The sequence below is a fragment of the Chlorocebus sabaeus genome, chromosome 1 (genome assembly GCF_047675955.1).
Source record: "Chlorocebus sabaeus isolate Y175 chromosome 1, mChlSab1.0.hap1, whole genome shotgun sequence".
Taxonomy (NCBI): domain Eukaryota; kingdom Metazoa; phylum Chordata; class Mammalia; order Primates; family Cercopithecidae; genus Chlorocebus; species Chlorocebus sabaeus.
In genome coordinates, this window is record NC_132904.1 from 464674 (window position 1) to 482566 (window position 17893).

The following is a 17893-nucleotide window of genomic DNA, read 5'->3' on the forward strand; positions in this document are numbered from 1 at the left end:
ATTGAGGCTCAGAACCCGGGTGTTCGCCGGGGAGTACCTCCCTGCCTGCCTGATGGCAGGTTCTGAAGGAAGAGACTCCCCTCACTGTGTCCTAGAGACACCCCTGCCTGCCTGCCCCAGAGACAAGCCAACTTCTCAGGGTGGGGCTGGACAGGGCCTTAGTGACCAAGGCTAAGGCGGGGCTGTGGGGGGCAGCTGGGAGTTCCTGGGGAGCCCTGGTGCCCAACAGAGGGGGTGAGGTGAGTCTTGACACTTGCCCTGCTCTTTTCATTGGCCCCCGCAAGCCCCCAGCTCTAGGGAGAGGCCACTGGCTGGGGTGGGGGCGAGGAAGGGGCTGTCGTGAGGCGGGGAGTGCAGTCATTCCTCTCCAGGCCTGTGCACCGAAGCTTCAGGCCTCTCGTGGCTGGGGCTGGGCTCAGTGTCCCAACCCTGCACTGTACCCTCATGGTCGCCTGCAAGCCCTGCACGCTCCATACTGCACAGGCTCTGAGGGGTCAAGCCACTGGTCTGAGGCCACACAAGACAGAAGGTCCGGAGTCCTCATGCCAGAGTGGACTCCTGGCACCCCAGGTGACACCTCTGCCCTCCCCTCTTCCTGCCTGCCTGAGCCTCCCTGGCCCCTCCACACCCTCCCCACTGCCCCTTCCGGAAACACTGACCACCCGGGCCCCCGTCTGTCCGGGCTCCCCCTGAGCCCTTGACTGTTTCCTAATGAAGACAAGGGGTGGGGCGGGGCCCTGCGGTGCTTAGTCGATGTACAGGAGGCGGCACTGATGCCAGAGATAAGGATGAGGGGCCAGCTGTGGCTGCCAGGTGTAAAGGGCAGCTGGGTGTGGTCACAGTCCCGGCTGGGTGGATGGGGCCCCCTTCCGTCTGACAGCCCTGCTACACAGGGGTTGCCTCGATTACACCAAGTGGACACAACCAACTCCCAGTGTCTGGGTCTGATTCTCCTTTATTGGTGCCGAGTTCCAACTCTCCCCCTCTCCCCCCAGCCTGCCCCACCACCCCCAATGCAGCTCCGCTCCTAGGCTGGGCAGGTGGTGAGGGGGTTCCTTCCTCATCTCGGTCGCAGGGTTCCTTCTGCAGCAGCACTGGCAGGTTCTGAAACCATAACCCCAGGCCTGGGCCCAGGGGGCAGCCAGGGAGACCAGGCCCCGCCCAGGGGCATCCTGCAGAGACAGCACGTGCGGGGCTGGGGCTGGAGACCCCGGCCCCGCCGCTGGAATTGGGCCTCCGGTGGCCACCAGCGCTGACCCAGGGAGGCCACGGACAGAAGGAAGGGTCTGGGGTGGGGTCTGGAGTGGGGTCTACGGTGGGGCGGGCGCTCACCAGGCCTGCAGGGTGGGCGTGTCGGACCCGGACGGGCAGAGCAGACCCGCGCCGAGCCTGGACCAGGCCGTGCTGTTCTCTGCGTCCTGCTCGCTGTCCCCCGCCCCAAAACAGAGTTAGTCCTGGAGCTGGGGGTCGCGCGTTGCTGCTGGGGCACCACGGCAAGCCCCCACCCCACCCGGCCTCACCTGCGCTTCCCCACCAGACCCTGCAGCAGCCGCTGGAGCCGCGCGCCCTCCCGCAGGCGGCTGAGCTCGCTGGTGAACGTCCCGTCCGAGTGTCGCCGGGCCCTGGGGGCGGGCGGGGGTCGGGGTCAGGGCCGCGCGGGGGGCGGGTGCGGCCGGGGGCGGTCGGGCCTGGCGGGCGGCTCACCTGGGGGGCGCGGGGCGCGCGGCGGAGCCCCCGAGGAGCAGCAGCAGCAGCAGGAGGGGCCGGGGGGCCATGGCGGGGTCGGGCGCGGGAGCTGAGCGCTGCGGCCACGGCCAGAGCCCCGCGAGGCCCCTTTATGGCGGCGCCCGGAAGGGGGACGGCCCGGCCGCGCCCAGCGATCCCGGGAAGGTCAGGGCCGCCCCCCCAGCTGTCGCCCCGGCCCGGCCTCCCGCCCCCTCCGCCGCGCTGGCGCCCCTCGGCCGACTGGGGGAGGGGGACGTCCCGGCCTGGGGGGCGAAGGGGACGCGGGCCCGGGACCCCCAGAGGGAACCGCACCGCGAAGCCTCGGAGCCTCGGGGCGCGGGGACGGAGGGGCCGTGGGACTTGGGGGAGGATTTGGGGGGACTGGGGGACCCCGGGGAAGGGGCGGCGGCAGGAGCTCCGGAGGCCCCTGGAGCACCCGGCTGGGGCGAGTTCGTCTCCGGCTTCAGCGTTGGGACAGCGCCTCTGGTCCCGGGAAGGCCTGAGCGGCGTGACTTTGTTGTGGGGGCCGGTGTTGCCATTTTATCCGCTTTGAAGTTCAGGGTTCAGGATCATTGGGTTCGCTGACATTTCCGTGCATCCGTCCCCACCATCCGTTCTCAGACTCCCCATCCTCCCAAAATCCGTTCTCAGACTCCCCATCCTCCCAAAATCCGTTCTCAGACTCTCCCATCCTCCCAAAATCATTCTCAGACTCCCCATCCTCCCAAAATCCGTTCTCAGACTCCCCATCCTCCCAAAATCCGTTCTCAGACTCCCCATCCTCCCAAAATCCGTTCTCAGACTCTCCCATCCTCCCAAAATCATTCTCAGACTCCCCATCCTCCCAAAATCCGTTCTCAGACTCCTCATCCTCCCAAAATCCGTTCTTAGGCTCTTCCAGCCTCCCAAAATCCGTTCTCAGACTCCCCATCCTCCCAAAATCCGTTCTTAGGCTCTTCCGTCCTCCCAAAATCCGTTCTCAGGCTCTCTTGTCCTCCCAAAATCCGTTCTCAGACACTCCTGTCCTCCCAAAATCCGTTCTCAGACTCTCCCATCCTCCCAAAATCATTCTCAGACTCCCCATCCTCCCAAAATCCGTTCTCAGGCTCTTCCATCCTCCCAAAATCCGTTCTCAGGCTCTCTTGTCCTCCCAAAATCCCTTCTCAGATGCTCCTGTCCTCCCAAAATCCGTTCTCAGACTGTCCCGTCCTCCCAAAATGAAGCTCTGTCCCCATCAAACGCCCCCTCCCCTCCCCAGCCTGGCGCCCCATCCGCTTTCTGTCTGTGGATTCAGCGCCTGCAGGGACTGCGCGCAGGGGCAGCCTCACAGGATTTGTCCTTTGGAGACCGGTTGGTTTCTCAGCTCAGCGTCCTCAGCCTTCGCTGCCCGGCCTGGCCTGTGTGGGAATCTCCTTCCCTTTAGGGGAAACCGTGTCCCGCTGTGTGCAGGGACCGCGTCGACCGCGTCCGTTCATCTGTGGGCCTCTTCATGGACACCTGGGCTGCCTCCCCTTTGGGGCGAGGGCGAATAACGCTGCTGTGAACGCGGGTGTACAAAGGGCCCTTCCCGATCCCGTTTTCAAGCGTTCTGGGTGTATAGTTATGAGGGACTTGCTGGGTGACAGAGGAATGATGTGTTAATTATTCTGAGGAAAACAGCCAAACTGTTTTCCACAGCAGCGTCTCAGACGGACACGTCCCCCAGCAGCACAGCAGGGACACGGCTCTTGTTCTCGCCAACACTTGCTACTTTCTGGCTTTTTGTTTGTTGTGTACTAACGATGCTGGTGGGTGCAATGTGGTGTCTGGCTGCGGTTTTTATTTGTGTCTCCCTAATGACCAGCACCTTCTCGGGTGTCTGTGAGCCATTTATACCTCATGGAGAGGATGGAGAAATGACCGTCAAGCCCTTGATGTTCTGCTGTGGTTGCGAGCCATGCACTGTATCCGTCTGTTAAATCGGCCGCACTATTTACCCCAGCATTTGCATCACAGCCCCGCCAGCCACGTGAGTAATTCATTCCTTCCTTCCTTCCTTCCTTCCTTCCTTCCTTCCTTCCTTCCTTCCTTCCTTCCTTCCTTCTTTCCTTCCTTCCTCCCTTCTTCCCTCCCTCCCTTCCTTCCCTTTTTTAGATGGAGTCTTATTCTGTCACCCAGGCTGGAGTGCCGTGGGGCCATCTCCGCTCACTGCAACCTGCAACCTCTGCCTCCCGGTTTCAAGCAATTCTCGTGCCTCAGCCCTCCAAGTAGCTGGGATTACAGACGCCTGCCACCATGACTGGCTAATTTTTATATTTTTAGTAGAGACAAGGTTTCACCACGTTGCCCAGGCTGGTCTCAAACTCCTGACCTCAAGTGATCCACCTGCCTTGGCCTTCCAAAGCACTGGGAATTACAGGCGTGAGCCACTGCACCTGGTGGCCTCACTTTCTCTGCACACTGTCAAGGTTGCAGCAGTTGCTATTTTTAACCTTCAGCCATTCTCTCTGCCGCAACACCTCCTTGTGGTTTTAGTTGCATTTCCCCAGTGGTGGGTGATTCGGAACCTCTTTCCAGGTGCTTGTTTCCATTTGCACGTTGTCGTGGGTTAAATGTATCTTCACGTCTCTTGCCTGTTTTTAAATTGTTCTCTACTGCTGAGTTTTGTTTTTTGTTTTTTGTTTTTGTTTTTTGTTTTTTGTTTTTGTTTTTATTGCAGGAAAACACGCAAAACATGAAACTTACCATTTCAGCCATTGTAAACAGTCACGGAATTGTACAACCATCACCACTGTTTAGTTCCAGAACTTTTCACTCCCCAGATGGAAAACCTCAAATCCAAAAAGCATTTACTTCCCCTTCCCCAATCCCTTCAGCTTCTGAGTAACAATGAATTTGCTTTCTGTCTCTGTGGATCTGCCTATTCTGGGTATTTCATACAAATAAAATCATAAAAACTGGGCATGGTGGTGCATGCCTGTGGTCTCGGCTACTTGAGAGGATGAGGCAGGAGGATGGTTTGAGGCCAGGAGTTTGAGACCAGCCTGGGAAACATAGCAGGACCCTGTCACTATTTTTATTTATTTCTTTATTTTTATTTATTTTTTTTTTGAGATGGAGTTTCACTCTTGTTGCCCAGACTAGAGTGCAATGGCGCGATCTCGGCCCACTGCAACTTCCGCCTCCTGGGTTCAAGCAATTCTCCTGCCTCGGCCTCTGGAGTTGCTGGGATTATAGGCATGCGCCACCACACCCAGCTAATTTTGTATTTTTCATAGAGGCGGGGTTTCGCCATGTTGGTCAGGCTGGTCTCAAACTCCTGACCTCAGGTGATCCGCCCGCCTCAGCCTCCCAAAGTGCTGGGATGACATGCATAAGCCACCACGCTTGGCCCCAGAGTTTCATTCATTTTAATGGCAAAATCACACTGCATTTGGTTCATCCATGCACCTGCTGAGGACACTTGGTTTATTTCTACCTTGTATATATTGTGTGTGTGTGTGTGTGTGTGTGTGTTTGAGACGGAGTCTCGCTCCGTTGCCCAGGCTGGAGTGCAGTGTACAATCTCGGCTCACTGCAACCTCTACCTCCCGGGTTTGATTCCCCTGCCTCAGCCTCCTAAGTAGCTGGGACTACAGGCATGCACCACCACACCCCCCTAATTTTTGCATTTTTAAAAATTTTTGTGTATGTATGTATGTATTTATTTTTGAGATGGAATCTCACTCTGTTACCCAGGCTGGAGTGCACTGACCTGATGTCAGCTCACTGCAACCTCTGCCTCCTGGGTTCAAGCTATTCTCCTTGAATACAGGCACCTGCCACACCTAGCTAATTTTTGTATTTTTAGTAGAGACGGGGTTTAACGGTGTTGGCCAGGTTGGTCTCCAACTCAGGGCCTCAGGTGATCCACTTGCCTCAGCCTCCCAAAGTGCTGGGATTATAGGCGTGAGCCACCATGCCCGGCCAGTACTTTGTGTATTTTCAGTAGAGATGGGGTTTCACCATATTGGCCAGGCTGGTCTCAAACTCCTGGCCTCCAGCAGCTCTGCCCACCTCAGTCTCCCAAAGTGCTGGGATTATAGGCATGAGCCGTCATGCCCGGCCAGTACTTTGTATTTTCAGTAGAGATGGGGTTCCACTATATTGGCCAGGCTGGTCTCGAACAGGTGTGAGCCACCATGCCCGGCGTCTTTTGTATATTGTGAATAGTGCTGCTGTGAACATTTACATGCAAGCTTTTATTTGAACACCTGTTTTCACTTCTTTTGGGTATATAACATATCCACGGAGTCATATGCAACTCTGCGTGGAACTTGTTGAGGAAATGCTGGACTTTTTCTAACAGTGACTATTTTACATTCCCAACAGCAGTGAATTTCTCCTCATCCTTAACACTTGCTATTTTTATTTATTTATTATCATGGCCATCCTAATGGATATGGAATGGTATCTTACTGTGGTTTTGATTTGCATTTCCCCAGTGACTAATGAGGTTGAGCATCTTTTCAAGTGCTTCGTGGCCATTTTTTTGTGTGTATATATATATTATTTGTTTATTTGTTTTGGAGACGGAGTCTCGCTCTGTCACCCAGACTGGAGTGCAGTGGCGCGATCTCGGCTCACTGCAACCTCTGCCTCCCAGTTTCAGGCGATTCTCCTGCCTCAGCCTCCTGAGTAGCTGGGACTACAGGCACATGCCACCATGCCTGGCTAAGTGTTTTGTATTTTTAGTAGAGATGGGATTTCACCATGTTAGGCAGGATGGTCTCGATCTCCTGACCTCACGATCTGCTCACCTCAGCCTCCCAAAGTGCTGGGATTACAGGCATGACCCACCGTGCCTGGCCATATTTTTTTATTTTTTTTTATTATTATTTTATTTATTTATTTATTTATTTATTTATTTATTTATTTATTTATTTTTTTGAGACGGAGTCTCACTCTGTCGCCCAGGCAGGAGTGCAGTGGCCGGATTTCAGCTCACTGCAAGCTCCGCCTCCCGGGTTTACGCCATTCTCCTGCCTCAGCCTCCCGAGTAGCTGGGACTACAGGTGCCTGCCACCTCGCCCGGCTAGTTTTTTGTGTTTTTTTTTTTTAGTAGAGACGGGGTTTCACCGGGTTAGCCAGGATGGTCTCGATCTCCTGACCTCGTGATCCGCCTGTCTCGGCCTCCCAAAGTGCTGGGATTACAGGCATGACCCACCGTGCCTGGCCATATTTTTTTAAAGATGGAATCTCGCACTGTTGCCCAGGCTGGAGTGCAGTGGTGCGTTCTTGGCTCACTGTAACCTTTGCCTCCCCGGTTAAAGTGATTCTCCCACCTCCGCCTCCCAAGTAGCTGAGATTATGGGCACCCACCAGCACACCCGGCTAATTTTTGTATTTGTAGTAGAGATGGGGTTTTACCATGTTGGCCAGACTGTTCTCGAACTCCTGAACTCAAGGGATCTGCCTGCCTTGGCATCCCAAAGTGCTGGGATTACAGGCATGAGCCACTGCACCAGCCATTTGTATATCTTCTTTGAAGAAATGTCTGTTCAAGTCCTTTACCCATGTTCATTATTTATTTTATTTTGGGGCAGCCTGGAGTACATTGGCTCAATCACAGCTCTCTGTGGCCTCAACTGCCTGGACTCAAATGACCCTCCCACCTCAGACTCCCAAGTAGCTATAACTATAGGCTCATGCCACCACACCCAGCTAATGTTTGTATTTTTAGTAGAGACGGGGTTTCTTTCTTTCTCTTCTTTTTTTCTTTCTTCTTTCTTTTCTTTCTTTTCTTTTCTTTTCTTTCTTTTCTTTCTTAGATGGAGTCTTGCTCTGTCGCCCAGTGGCACGATTGATTTTGGCTCACTACAAGGTCCACCTCGCGGGTTCACACCATTCTCCTGCCTCAGCCTCCTGAGCAGCTGGGACTACAGGTGCCCACCACCACGCCCAGCTAATTTTTTCTATTTTTAGTAGAGATGGGGTTTCATTGTGTTAGCCAGGATGGTCTCAATCTCCTGACCTCGTGATCCGCCCGCTTCGGCCTCCCAAAGTGCTGGGATTACAGGTGTGAGCCACCAAGCCTGGCCTGTTTTTGGAGGATCTTCTATACATAAGACCATGTCATCTGCAAGTAGAAATAGTTTTCTTTTCCAATTTTGGATACCTTTAATTTCTTTTTCTTGATTAATGCTCTGGCTAGAACATCCAGAACAATGTTGAACAGAAGCAGCAGCAGTGGGTATCCTCGTCTCTTTAAAAGGCTTTTAGTTTCTCACCAATGAGTATGATGTTAGCTGTGTTTGTTTTTTGTTTGTTTGTTTTTTGACACAGTCTCCCTCTGTTGTTCAGGGGGGAGTACAGTGGTGCGATCTCATCTCACTGCAGCCTCCACCTCCTGGATTCACGTAATTCTCGTGTCTCAGTCTCCTGAGAAGCTAGCATGCGCCACCATGCCCAGCTAATTTTAATTTTTGTATTTTTAGTGGAGATGGGGTTTCAACATGTTGGGCAGTCTGGTCTTGAACTCCTGACCTCAAGTGATCCACCCTCCTCGGCCTTCCGAAGTGCTGGGATTACAGGCTGAGTCACCGTGCCTGGCCTGATGAAGCTGTTTCTACTCCTAGTTTATTGAGTCTTGTTATCATGAAAGGATTTTGAATTTTATGAAATTTTTTTTCTGCATCAATTGAGATGATCACATGGGTTTTTCTTCATTCTGTTAATCTGGTGTATTACATTGAATTTTGTCTGTTCACTCACCCTTGCATTCCTGGGATAAATCCCACTGGGTTATGGTACATAATCCTTTAAAAAATGCTGCTTTTCAGCCGGGTGCGATGGCTCATGCCTGTAATCCCAGCACTTTCGGAGGCCGAGGTGGGCGGATCATGAGGTCAGGAGTTTGAGACCAGCCTGGCCAACATGATGAAACCCTGTCTCTACTAAAAATACAAAAATTAGCCGGGTGTGGTGGCGCGTGCCTGTAATCCCAGTTACTTGGGAGGCTGAGGCAGGAGAATTGCTTGAACCCGGGAGGCAAAGGTTGTGGTGGGCTGAGATCGTACCACCGCACTCCAGCCTGGGTGACAGAGCGAGACTCCATCTCAAAAAAAAAAAAAAAAAAAAAAAAATGCTGCTTCTCTGACGGGCAGCACTTTAAAAGGGATTGTGTTTGCTCATATTTTGCCAAGAACGTTTGCATCTATATTCATAAAGGATACTCTTCTGGAATTTTCTTTTTGTGATGTCATTAATGTTGAGTTTTGAGAATTATTAATATTTTTTGTATGCAAGCCATTTGCTGGATATATGATTTGCTAATTTTTTAAATTTTTGTTTCTATTTTTTTATATGTATTTATTGAGACAGAGTCTTGCTCTGTTGCCCAGGCCAGAGTGCAATGACATGATCTCTGCTCACCGCAACCTCTGCCTCCTGGGTTCAAGCAACTCTCCTTCCTCAGCCTGCCAAGCAGCTGGGATTACAGGAGTGAGCCACTGCGCCTGGCGTAGACAACTCAATTTTTAACAAAAGCAAAGATTTTTAACAGGCACGTTCCAGAAGAGGGCACACTGACAGTTAACAGGCACATGCAAAAAGTGGTCAAACGTGAGTAGCCATCAGGAAAATCAACGACGTCCCTACTACACTGAAATGGAGAAAAAACATTGCCGGACGTGGCCATTTGCAAATGGCCATTTCCCAGTCTGTGTCTTTTGATTCTCTTGACAGCATATTTGAGTTAATTTTTTAATGTGTAAGGTATGAGTGGAGGTCCTTATTAAAAATTGTTTAGGCTGGGTGTGTGGCTCATGCCTGTAATCCCAGCACTTTGGGAGGCTGAGGTGGGAGGATCATTTGAGCCCAGGAGTTTGAGATCAGCTGGGCTAACATGGCGAGACCCCGTCTCTACAAAAAATAAGAAAATTAGCTGGGTGTGGCACCACACATCTGTGGTCTCCGGCTGGGGCCTGAGGATCACTTGAGCCCAGGAGATTGAGGCTGCAGTGAGCCATGATTGCAGGATGCGATCACATCCAGTTACATTTGATTTTCAGATAAACAACAGAAGTATATAGTATAGGCTGGGGACAGTGGCTCATTCCTGTAATCCCAGCACGTTAGGAAGCCAAGGCAGGTGGATCACCTGAGGTCAGGAGTTCGAGACCAGCCTGGCCAACATGATGAAACCCCGTCTCTACTAAAAATACAAAAAAGTTAGCCAGGTGTGGTGGCGGGCGCCTGTAATCCCAGCTACTTGGGAGGCTGAGGCAGGAGAATTGCTTGAACCTGGGAGACAGAGGTCACAGTGAGCCAAGATTGTGCCACTGCATTCCAGCCTGGGCGACAAGAGTGAGAAACTCTATGTCAAAAAAAAAAAGAAAGAAAAGAAAAGAGAAAAAGAAACTGGAGTTGTCTGTCTTTTCTCATTGTTTTAAAAGCACTCTTTTTTTTTTTTTTTTTTTTTGAGGCGGAGTTTCGCTCTGTCGCCCAGGCTGGAGTGCAGTGGCCGGATCTCAGCTCACTGCAAGCTCCGCCTCCCGGGTTCACGCCATTCTCCTGCCTCAGCCTCCCGAGTAGCTGGGACTACAGGCGCCCGCCACCTCGCCTGGCTAGATTTTTTTTTTTTTTTTTTTTTTTTTTTTTTTTTTTTTTGAGACGGAGTCTTGCTCTGTCACCCAGGCTGGAATGCAGTGGCCGGATCTCAGCTCACTGCAAGCTCCGCCTCCTGGGTTTTCATCATTCTCCTGCCTCAGCCTCCCGAGTAGCTGGGACTACAGGCGCCCGCCACCTCGCCCGGCTATTTTTTTTTGTATTTTTTAGTAGAGACGGGGTTTCACTGTGTTAGCCAGGATGGTCTCGATCTCCTGACCTCGTGATCCGCCCGTCTCGGCCTCCCAAAGTGCTGGGATTACAGGCTTGAGCCACCGCGCCCGGCCGCCCGGCTAGATTTTTGTATTTTTCAGTAGAGACGGGGTTTCACCGGGTTAGCCAGGATGGTCTTGATCTCCTGACCTCGTGATCCGCCCGTCTCGGCCTCCCAAAGTGCTGGGATTACAGGCTTGAGCCACCGCGCCCGGCCAAAAGCACTCTATATATTCTGGATCTGCGTTCTGTACCAGAGATGTGTACTGCAAACATCTGTACCAGAGATGTGTACTGCAAACATCCTTTCTCCGTCTGGCTTTGTTTTCACTCTTGGTGGTCGCAGACATCTTGGGGGCCACTTGAAGGAACTCTAAGCTGACCAGAGGCTGGGCTGGACTCACCACTGGGCACCCAGCCGGAGACCCCAGGACCACCCTCCCTGGTTCCATCCTGAGAGAGAAGAAACTTCTACTGTCCCAGTCTCTTCTGTGGTGACTTCTTTTGCACAAGGGTTCACGGGCAGGAGTCTGCTCTGCACAAGAGGGACTTAGCCTGGGTGCGGCTGCACCTGATGTCTGTGCACACCTGGCCCTGGTGCAGGCCCTTCCCCTACAGACCCCGGGACCTTGCCTTGTGATGCTCACGGTGCCTGCTCCTTCTCAGAACCCTCATTTCTCCCTTTAATGCACACCCCGTCAGCGCCTCGTCCAGCCCGTGTCCTCCATACCTTTGAGGTCAGGGGCCTCAATTCCTGGCACGGCCCCTCCACTCCAGTCCTCCCAGAAACAAAGACAAGAGCATCAGGATGTGCATCACCCAGGGTCCCACAGAGTGGTGCCCCCTTTTAGTGCCTTCTAGGCCCCTTTAGTGACAGGACTACAGAAAGTACCTCTCAGGTCATGGGTCACCCTGATTTGATGAAGAGTCCATAGAATTGTCTCTGCTGCACTTTGCAAGCACTTTCTCTTCTGCACGTTTGGAACCTGCCAAGGCCTGTCTTGTCTTTCTCGTTGCCTCCTCCCGGGCTGAACCTACTGTCCGGTCCCCAGACCCCCTGCCCAGGGTCAGAGGGACACCTGCCTAGCTCAGGGTCTTGGGCCAGAGGGACTGGAGGAGGGAGCAGGGTCGACCGCTCAGCTGTCCGCCCGGGGGTGGAGGGTCGGGGGGAGGTGCCGGCCCACTCGGAGGCGGCCACGGGAGGACCAACTGTGCAATGGGTGGGGCCGCGGCTGACTGTGGTGGTCGCGCGGGGTGAGGACCAGAGGCTGCTGGGGAGCGGGGGTACGAGCCAGGCGTCGGCGGTTGGGTCGGGCGCGGAGTCGCGGGCAGGAGGAGGGGGCGTGGAGGGTGCACGCGAGGTCGAGGCGAGTCCGCCGGGGAGGCGGGTAGAGCTTAAGCTCCGGTCTTCCCGCGTCTGGCGGAACGGGCCTGGGAGAGACGTTTTCCCAGACACCAGGTGGACTAGGTGGACGGCCCGAGGGCCGGGACGCACGCAGGGGCCGGGCAGGATGGCGCTGGCGTCGATGCCCGCGCGCTTCAGGGCTTGGTCTGACTGCCCCTCCATCCTTGTTGGTTTCTCGGGGTGCGGACCCCGCGCCGCACCGGGCGATGCTGGGCCTGCCCGTGGCCACCACCTCGCATCATTCCCGTCTCTTCGGGCCGCCGCATTCGTCCGCCTGCCCGTCTCTCCCTGCGCAAAATTCCAACCTGAGCAAATACTGGGCGCACGGTGGAGCGCCGCGGGGGCCCCCCTGAGCCGGGGCGGGGTGGGGGCGGGACCAGAGTCTGGCCGGGGCGTGCCCGAGGGGAGGGACTCCCCGGCTTGCGGCCCGGCGCTGTCCGCGGTGCTCAGCGCCCGCCCGGGCGCCTGGGGCCGGCGCGCCATGGGGAACCGCAGCACCGCGGACCCGGACGGGCTGCTGGCCGGACGTGGGCCGGGCGCGGGGGCGGCTGCGGGGCTGGCAGGGCCGGGCGCGGCGGCGCTGGTTGGGGGCGTGCTGCTCATCGGCGCGGTGCTCGCGGGGAACTCGCTCGTGTGCGTGAGCGTGGCCACCGAGCGCGCCCTGCAGACGCCCACCAACTCCTTCATCGTGAGCCTGGCGGCCGCCGACCTCCTGCTCGCTCTCCTGGTGCTGCCGCTCTTCGTCTACTCCGAGGTGAGCCCCGTCCGGCCGCACGAGCATCTTCATCTGCTCCTCGGTTCTCCGTCCCTGTCCCTGCGGAGGACCCGGCGCGACCCGGCCCCTTTCTGCTCCGGAGCCTCCAGCTGGGGCGGCGGCAGGGGTGCTGCGCCTGGTCCCTCCGCGCTACACCCACCGCCGCCACGTCGCGACCTTCCCCCCGCTGCGCTGTCCCCCGACCCCCATTTCTCTCCTCCCTTCCCCTTCTGTCTTGGCGTCTGCTATCCAGGAGATGCCCGTCCTTCGATCTAGGGACCCCAGAAATAGGCGACTTTGTCAAGTCAGCCCCCTCCCCCCGCCCCCGCAGCTGGATTTCACCCCCAGGGCAACCAGCTGGACAGGCAGGCAGATGCGGGCTCGGCCCCCTGGCTGCCCTGGGACACACACACGCACACACACACGCACACACGCACACACACACACACTGCACACGGCCACAGCCACAGACCACCACGCACACCCAGTGCAGATGCTGGCTCACCCCTAGAAGGAGGCTCACAGCTCACAGGGGAGAACTGGGCTGGACAGAACCCAGGGGAGGGTGTGTGGGGGCCAGGCCCCTGCTGAGAACCCTGGGGAGAAGCCCGAGGGGGAATTGGGGGATGGATCCCACACTCCACACCAGATCTGGCCCGCGGGTGGGTTGGACTTGGTGCCAGCCCCTCTGCAGCCAGAGAAAAGCAGCTTAAGGCTGAGCTGGGGACGCGGTGTCCCGGACTGTGGAGGGTGGGGAGGGACTCGGGGTTTCCCCTTGGTGGACACGGTGAGTCCTGGCGGCTGGGGCAGAGACCAGCAGCACGGGACACGCATGACCTGTGCTCCTTTCGAGCCGCAGACGTCACAGTGACGACGTTTAAGCTCCTAATCTTCCCAAATCGGCGGGAAGGGATTAAGGGGGCTGCCTGTTCCTTTGCCCTTGGATAGAGTCACTCCACGTGGAGTCCTACGCTGGGCACTGGGCAGGTCTTCACATTTTTAATTATAATTTATCTTCAAGACAATTATGTGGATTCTATCATCATCCTCGTCTTACAGATGAGGAAACAGAAATGAATTAACACGCCCGAGTCTCCCACAGAGAGCTTCATCAGACAGGCTGGCTCATGCTCTGAAGGACAGAGCAGCCAGCTTTATGTCTAGGCCCAGCGGGGACCCTGCCTACCCCAGGCTGGGGAGGGGGCTCTCCTTGAGCCCCACGACATCAGGCCCCGCCCCCAGGGAATTCCCCAGGCCGTTCTCGTGTTTGTAACAAAAGGGAGACCAAGGTCAGGAGTGGTGGCTCACATCTGTAATCCCAGAACTTTAGGAGGCCAAGGCAGGAGGATCGCTTGAGCCCAGGAGTTTGAGACCAGCCTGGGAAACATACCGGGCCGGGTCTCTATAAAAAATTAAACTATCGGCCGGGAGCAGTGGCTCACGCCTGTAATCCCAGCACTTTGGGAGGCCGAGGAGGGCGGATCACGAGGTCAGGAGATGGAGACCATCCTGGCTGACACGATGAAACCCCGCCTCTACTAAAAATGCAAAAAATTAGCTGGATGTGGCGGCGGGCGCCTGTGGTCCCAGCTACTTGGGAGGCTGAGGCAGGAGAATGGCGGGACCCGGGAGGCGGAGCTTGCAGTGAGCCGAGATCGTGCCACGGCACTCCAGCCTGGGCCACTGAGCGAGACTCCGTCTCAGAAAAAAAAAAAATGAAAATATCAGCCGGGGATGGTGGCATGCGGCTGCTGTCTCAGCTATTCGGGGGGAACTGAGGCAGGAGAATCGATTAAACCCGGGAGGCGGAGGTTGCAGTGAGCTGAGATCGCACCACTGCACTCCAGCCTGGGCAACAAGAGTGCAACTCCGTCTCAAAAAAACAAACAAAAAGAAAAACAAAAATAAAAAATAAATAAATCAGCCGGGGGGTGGTGGCGCGCGGCTGTAGTCCCAGCTACTCTGGAGACTGAGGTGGGAGGATCGCTTGAGCCCAGGAGTTGTAGGCCACAGTGAGCCGTGGTGGAGCCACCGCACTCCAGCCTGGGTGACAGAGCGAGACCCTAACTCAAAACAAAGGGAAACCTGAGTGGGGAGGGGGTATTTCTCTGCCCGCTCCTCTGGCCTCTGGTTCACAGCCGGGCCCCCTCCTCCATATTCAGCCCTGGAACTACCCATAAGAGTGCGGGTCACAAGGGCCCGCGGTGGCTGGGAAACCTCAGGGCCTGTGGTGTCGCCGCGCAGGTCCAGGGTGGCGCGTGGCTGCTGAGCCCCCGCCTGTGCGACGCCCTCATGGCCATGGACGTCATGCTGTGCACCGCCTCTATCTTCAACCTGTGCGCCATCAGCGTGGACAGGTGCGCCGCCCTCCCCGCCCTCCCCACCCGCGCCCCCGCGCCCCTCCCGCCGCCGCCGCCCTCACCGCGGCCTCCGCGCTGTCCCGCGCACCCTCGACGCTCCCCGCAGGTTCGTGGCCGTGGCCGTGCCGCTGCGCTACAACCGCCAGGGCGGGAGCCACCGGCAGCTGCTGCTCATCGGCGCCACGTGGCTGCTGTCCGCAGCGGTGGCGGCGCCCGTGCTGTGCGGCCTCAACGACGTGCGCGGCCGTGACCCCGCCGTGTGCCGCCTGGAGGACCGCGACTACGTGGTCTACTCGTCCGTGTGCTCCTTCTTCCTACCCTGTCCGCTCATGCTGCTGCTCTACTGGGCCACGTTCCGCGGCCTGCGGCGCTGGGAGGTGGCCCGTCGTGCCAAGCTGCACGGCCGCGCGCCCCGTCGACCCAGCGGCCCCGGCCCTCCTTCCCTTGCGCCCCGCCTTCCCCAGGACCCCTGCAGCCCTGACTGTGCGCCCCCGGCGCCCCGCCTCCCACAGGACCCCTGCGGCCCCCACTGCGCGCCCCCCGCGCCCGGCCTTCCCCAGGGTCCCTGCGGCCCCGACTGTGCGCCCCCCGCGCCCGGCCTTCCCCAGGGTCCCTGCGGCCCCGACTGCGCGCCCCCAGCGCCCGGCCTTCCCCAGGGTCTCCGCGGCCCCAACTGTGCGCCCCCCATGCCCGGCCTCCCCCCGGACCCCTGCGACTCCAACTGTGCGCCCCCAGACGCCGTCCGAGCCGCTGCGCTCCCACCCCAGACCCCACCGCAGACCCGCAGGCGGCGGCGTGCCAAGATCACCGGCCGGGAGCGCAAGGCCATGAGGGTCCTGCCTGTGGTAGTCGGTGGGTTCCTGTCCTGGGGGGCGGGGGAGAGAGGAGGGGAGGAGTACGAGGCGCGGAGGGGCAGGGGGCGCTGACGCGGCTCTCGGCGCCCCCAGGGGCCTTCCTGCTGTGCTGGACGCCCTTCTTCGTGGTGCACATCACACAGGCGCTGTGTCCTGCCTGCTCCGTGCCCCCGCGGCTGGTTAGCGCGGTCACCTGGCTGGGCTACGTCAACAGCGCCCTCAACCCCGTCATCTACACTGTCTTCAACGCTGAGTTCCGCAATGTCTTCCGCAAGGCCCTGCGTGCCTGCTGCTGAGCCGGACCCCCACCCCCACCCACCGCGGCCTGGGCACCGGCCTGGTAGCCAGGCCTCCGGGACCAAGGATATGGGGAGGGCGGTTTTGTACGTTAATTAAACAAATTCCTTCCCAAACTCAGCTGTGAAGGCTCCTGGGGTTGATGGGGAAGGGGGGAGGAGGGGCCTCTGCCCCAGTGGCCCCAGCCCCCCCAGTCAGTTAACCCCCCTTCCCGCCAAGGAAGCCCACAGAGCAGACCCCACCAAGTCGGCCGCCTGCTCAGGGTGAGGGGGGAAGGGGCCCCCGGAGACCCACCCAGTTCGGCAGTGCTCTGGCCCAGCCTCCCCTCTCTGCAGGGGAGAGGAAATGGCACCGAGCAGGGCAAGGTGTCTCCTGAGGAAGCCCAGTTCCAATGGGAAGAAACGAATGAGGCCAGAGGGGATGGGGGGGGGGGGGGTCAGGCGCCAGGCCCTGCCCAGGCCAACTCCCGCCTCCAAGGACAAGGCACAGGGAGGCGGGCAAGGCACAGGGTCTCCTGGCTCTGCTGTCCCAGCAGACCCAGGCAGGGGAGCCTGACATCATTTTGGAAGCTGCCTTGAGGTCCTGCCAGTCCCTGGCCGGAGGATGCCCCAAGCCCCACAGGAAGGGGCCTGTGGTGATAGGTGGGGTCCCACCAAGAGGCTTCCCTGGAGGGAGCGCCATGCTCCCAGCCAACCTCTGCCCAGCATCCACCCATGTGGCTGGGCCAAGGGGTAGAAGCAGGGAGGAGGCAGCAGGGTCAGAGGGTGGGCAGAGCGACCCACGCTGCCTGTCTGCCCTGGGCTGCCTGGCTTTGTCAACCATAGTACAGCCCCTGACCCTGGGGGAGGAGGGGTGGCTCCCAGGGCCCTCAGTGCAGTAACAGTCCACCCTGGACTGGATCCAGCTCTCTCCCAGGCCCAGGCTGTGGGAGAAATGGGGGGCCCTCCGCCTCCCAGTCCTGCTGGCTGGAACTTTACTGTGCTGGGGATGCGGTGTCTACAGCCAGGGCAGCCAGTCATGGTGCCAAGCTCCCATCTGAACACTGAGAGACTGGGCTGTGCAGTCTACAGCAGTGGGTACAACCTCAGCTAAAATACTCAGTGCAGGCTGGGTGTGGTGGTCACACCTGTAATCCCAGCTACTCGGGAGGCTGAGACAGGAGGATCCCTTAAAGCTAGGGGGTCAAGGCTGCACTAGCCGAGATCGCGCCACTGCACTCCAGCCTGGGTGACAGGGTGAGACCCTGTCTCAAAAAAGAAAAGAAAATAAATACTAGGTGGAGAGACAACCAAGCCCAATTACAACGTCAGTGCAGCTGCCCTGTCTGCTGACCACGTACTTCTGTCACGGCTTCAGCGGCTGCCTCCTCCTGGACACCTTCCCTGACTACCTACTTCCCAGGACCAGCCTGTCCCAGCCAGCCCCTGGAACAGACTGAGTCACAATGGATTCTTGTCGGACACCCATGAGAGTAAAGGAGGGGCTCCCGCCAGCTTTGTCCCAGGACCCACGGCCCCACACATACCTCACTGACAGTGCTGGAGGCCACGGGAGGTGCACATGCATCTGAGGGTCCTGGGGGTGCTGACAGCCCTGGAGCAGGGTGACCTCTGGCCATCAGCCTCCCAGGCTTGGAAAGGAGGAGCTGTGGGAACCTGGG

General features: G+C 57.7%; 2 protein-coding genes across 2 annotated transcripts; one reads left to right on the forward strand and one right to left on the reverse strand.

Annotated features, from left to right (window-relative positions):
- Window positions 1-14: 14 nt before the first annotated feature.
- Window positions 15-2030, reverse strand: SCT (secretin). The gene is made up of 4 exons (XM_007985567.3): window positions 1705-2030; window positions 1521-1622; window positions 1333-1425; window positions 15-1172 (listed from the first exon to the last, which is right to left on the reverse strand). Exons 1-4 carry the CDS (start codon window positions 1773-1775, stop codon window positions 1061-1063), a joined length of 378 nt encoding a protein of 125 aa, XP_007983758.1. The 5' UTR covers window positions 1776-2030; the 3' UTR covers window positions 15-1060.
- Window positions 2031-12449: 10419 nt separating this feature from the next.
- Window positions 12450-17807, forward strand: DRD4 (dopamine receptor D4). The gene is made up of 4 exons (XM_073022885.1): window positions 12450-12722; window positions 14967-15079; window positions 15189-15934; window positions 16030-17807. The coding sequence occupies exons 1-4, from the start codon at window positions 12450-12452 to the stop codon at window positions 16230-16232; spliced, it is 1335 nt and encodes a 444-aa protein (XP_072878986.1). The 3' UTR covers window positions 16233-17807.
- The last annotated feature ends 86 nt before the right edge of the window (window positions 17808-17893 follow it).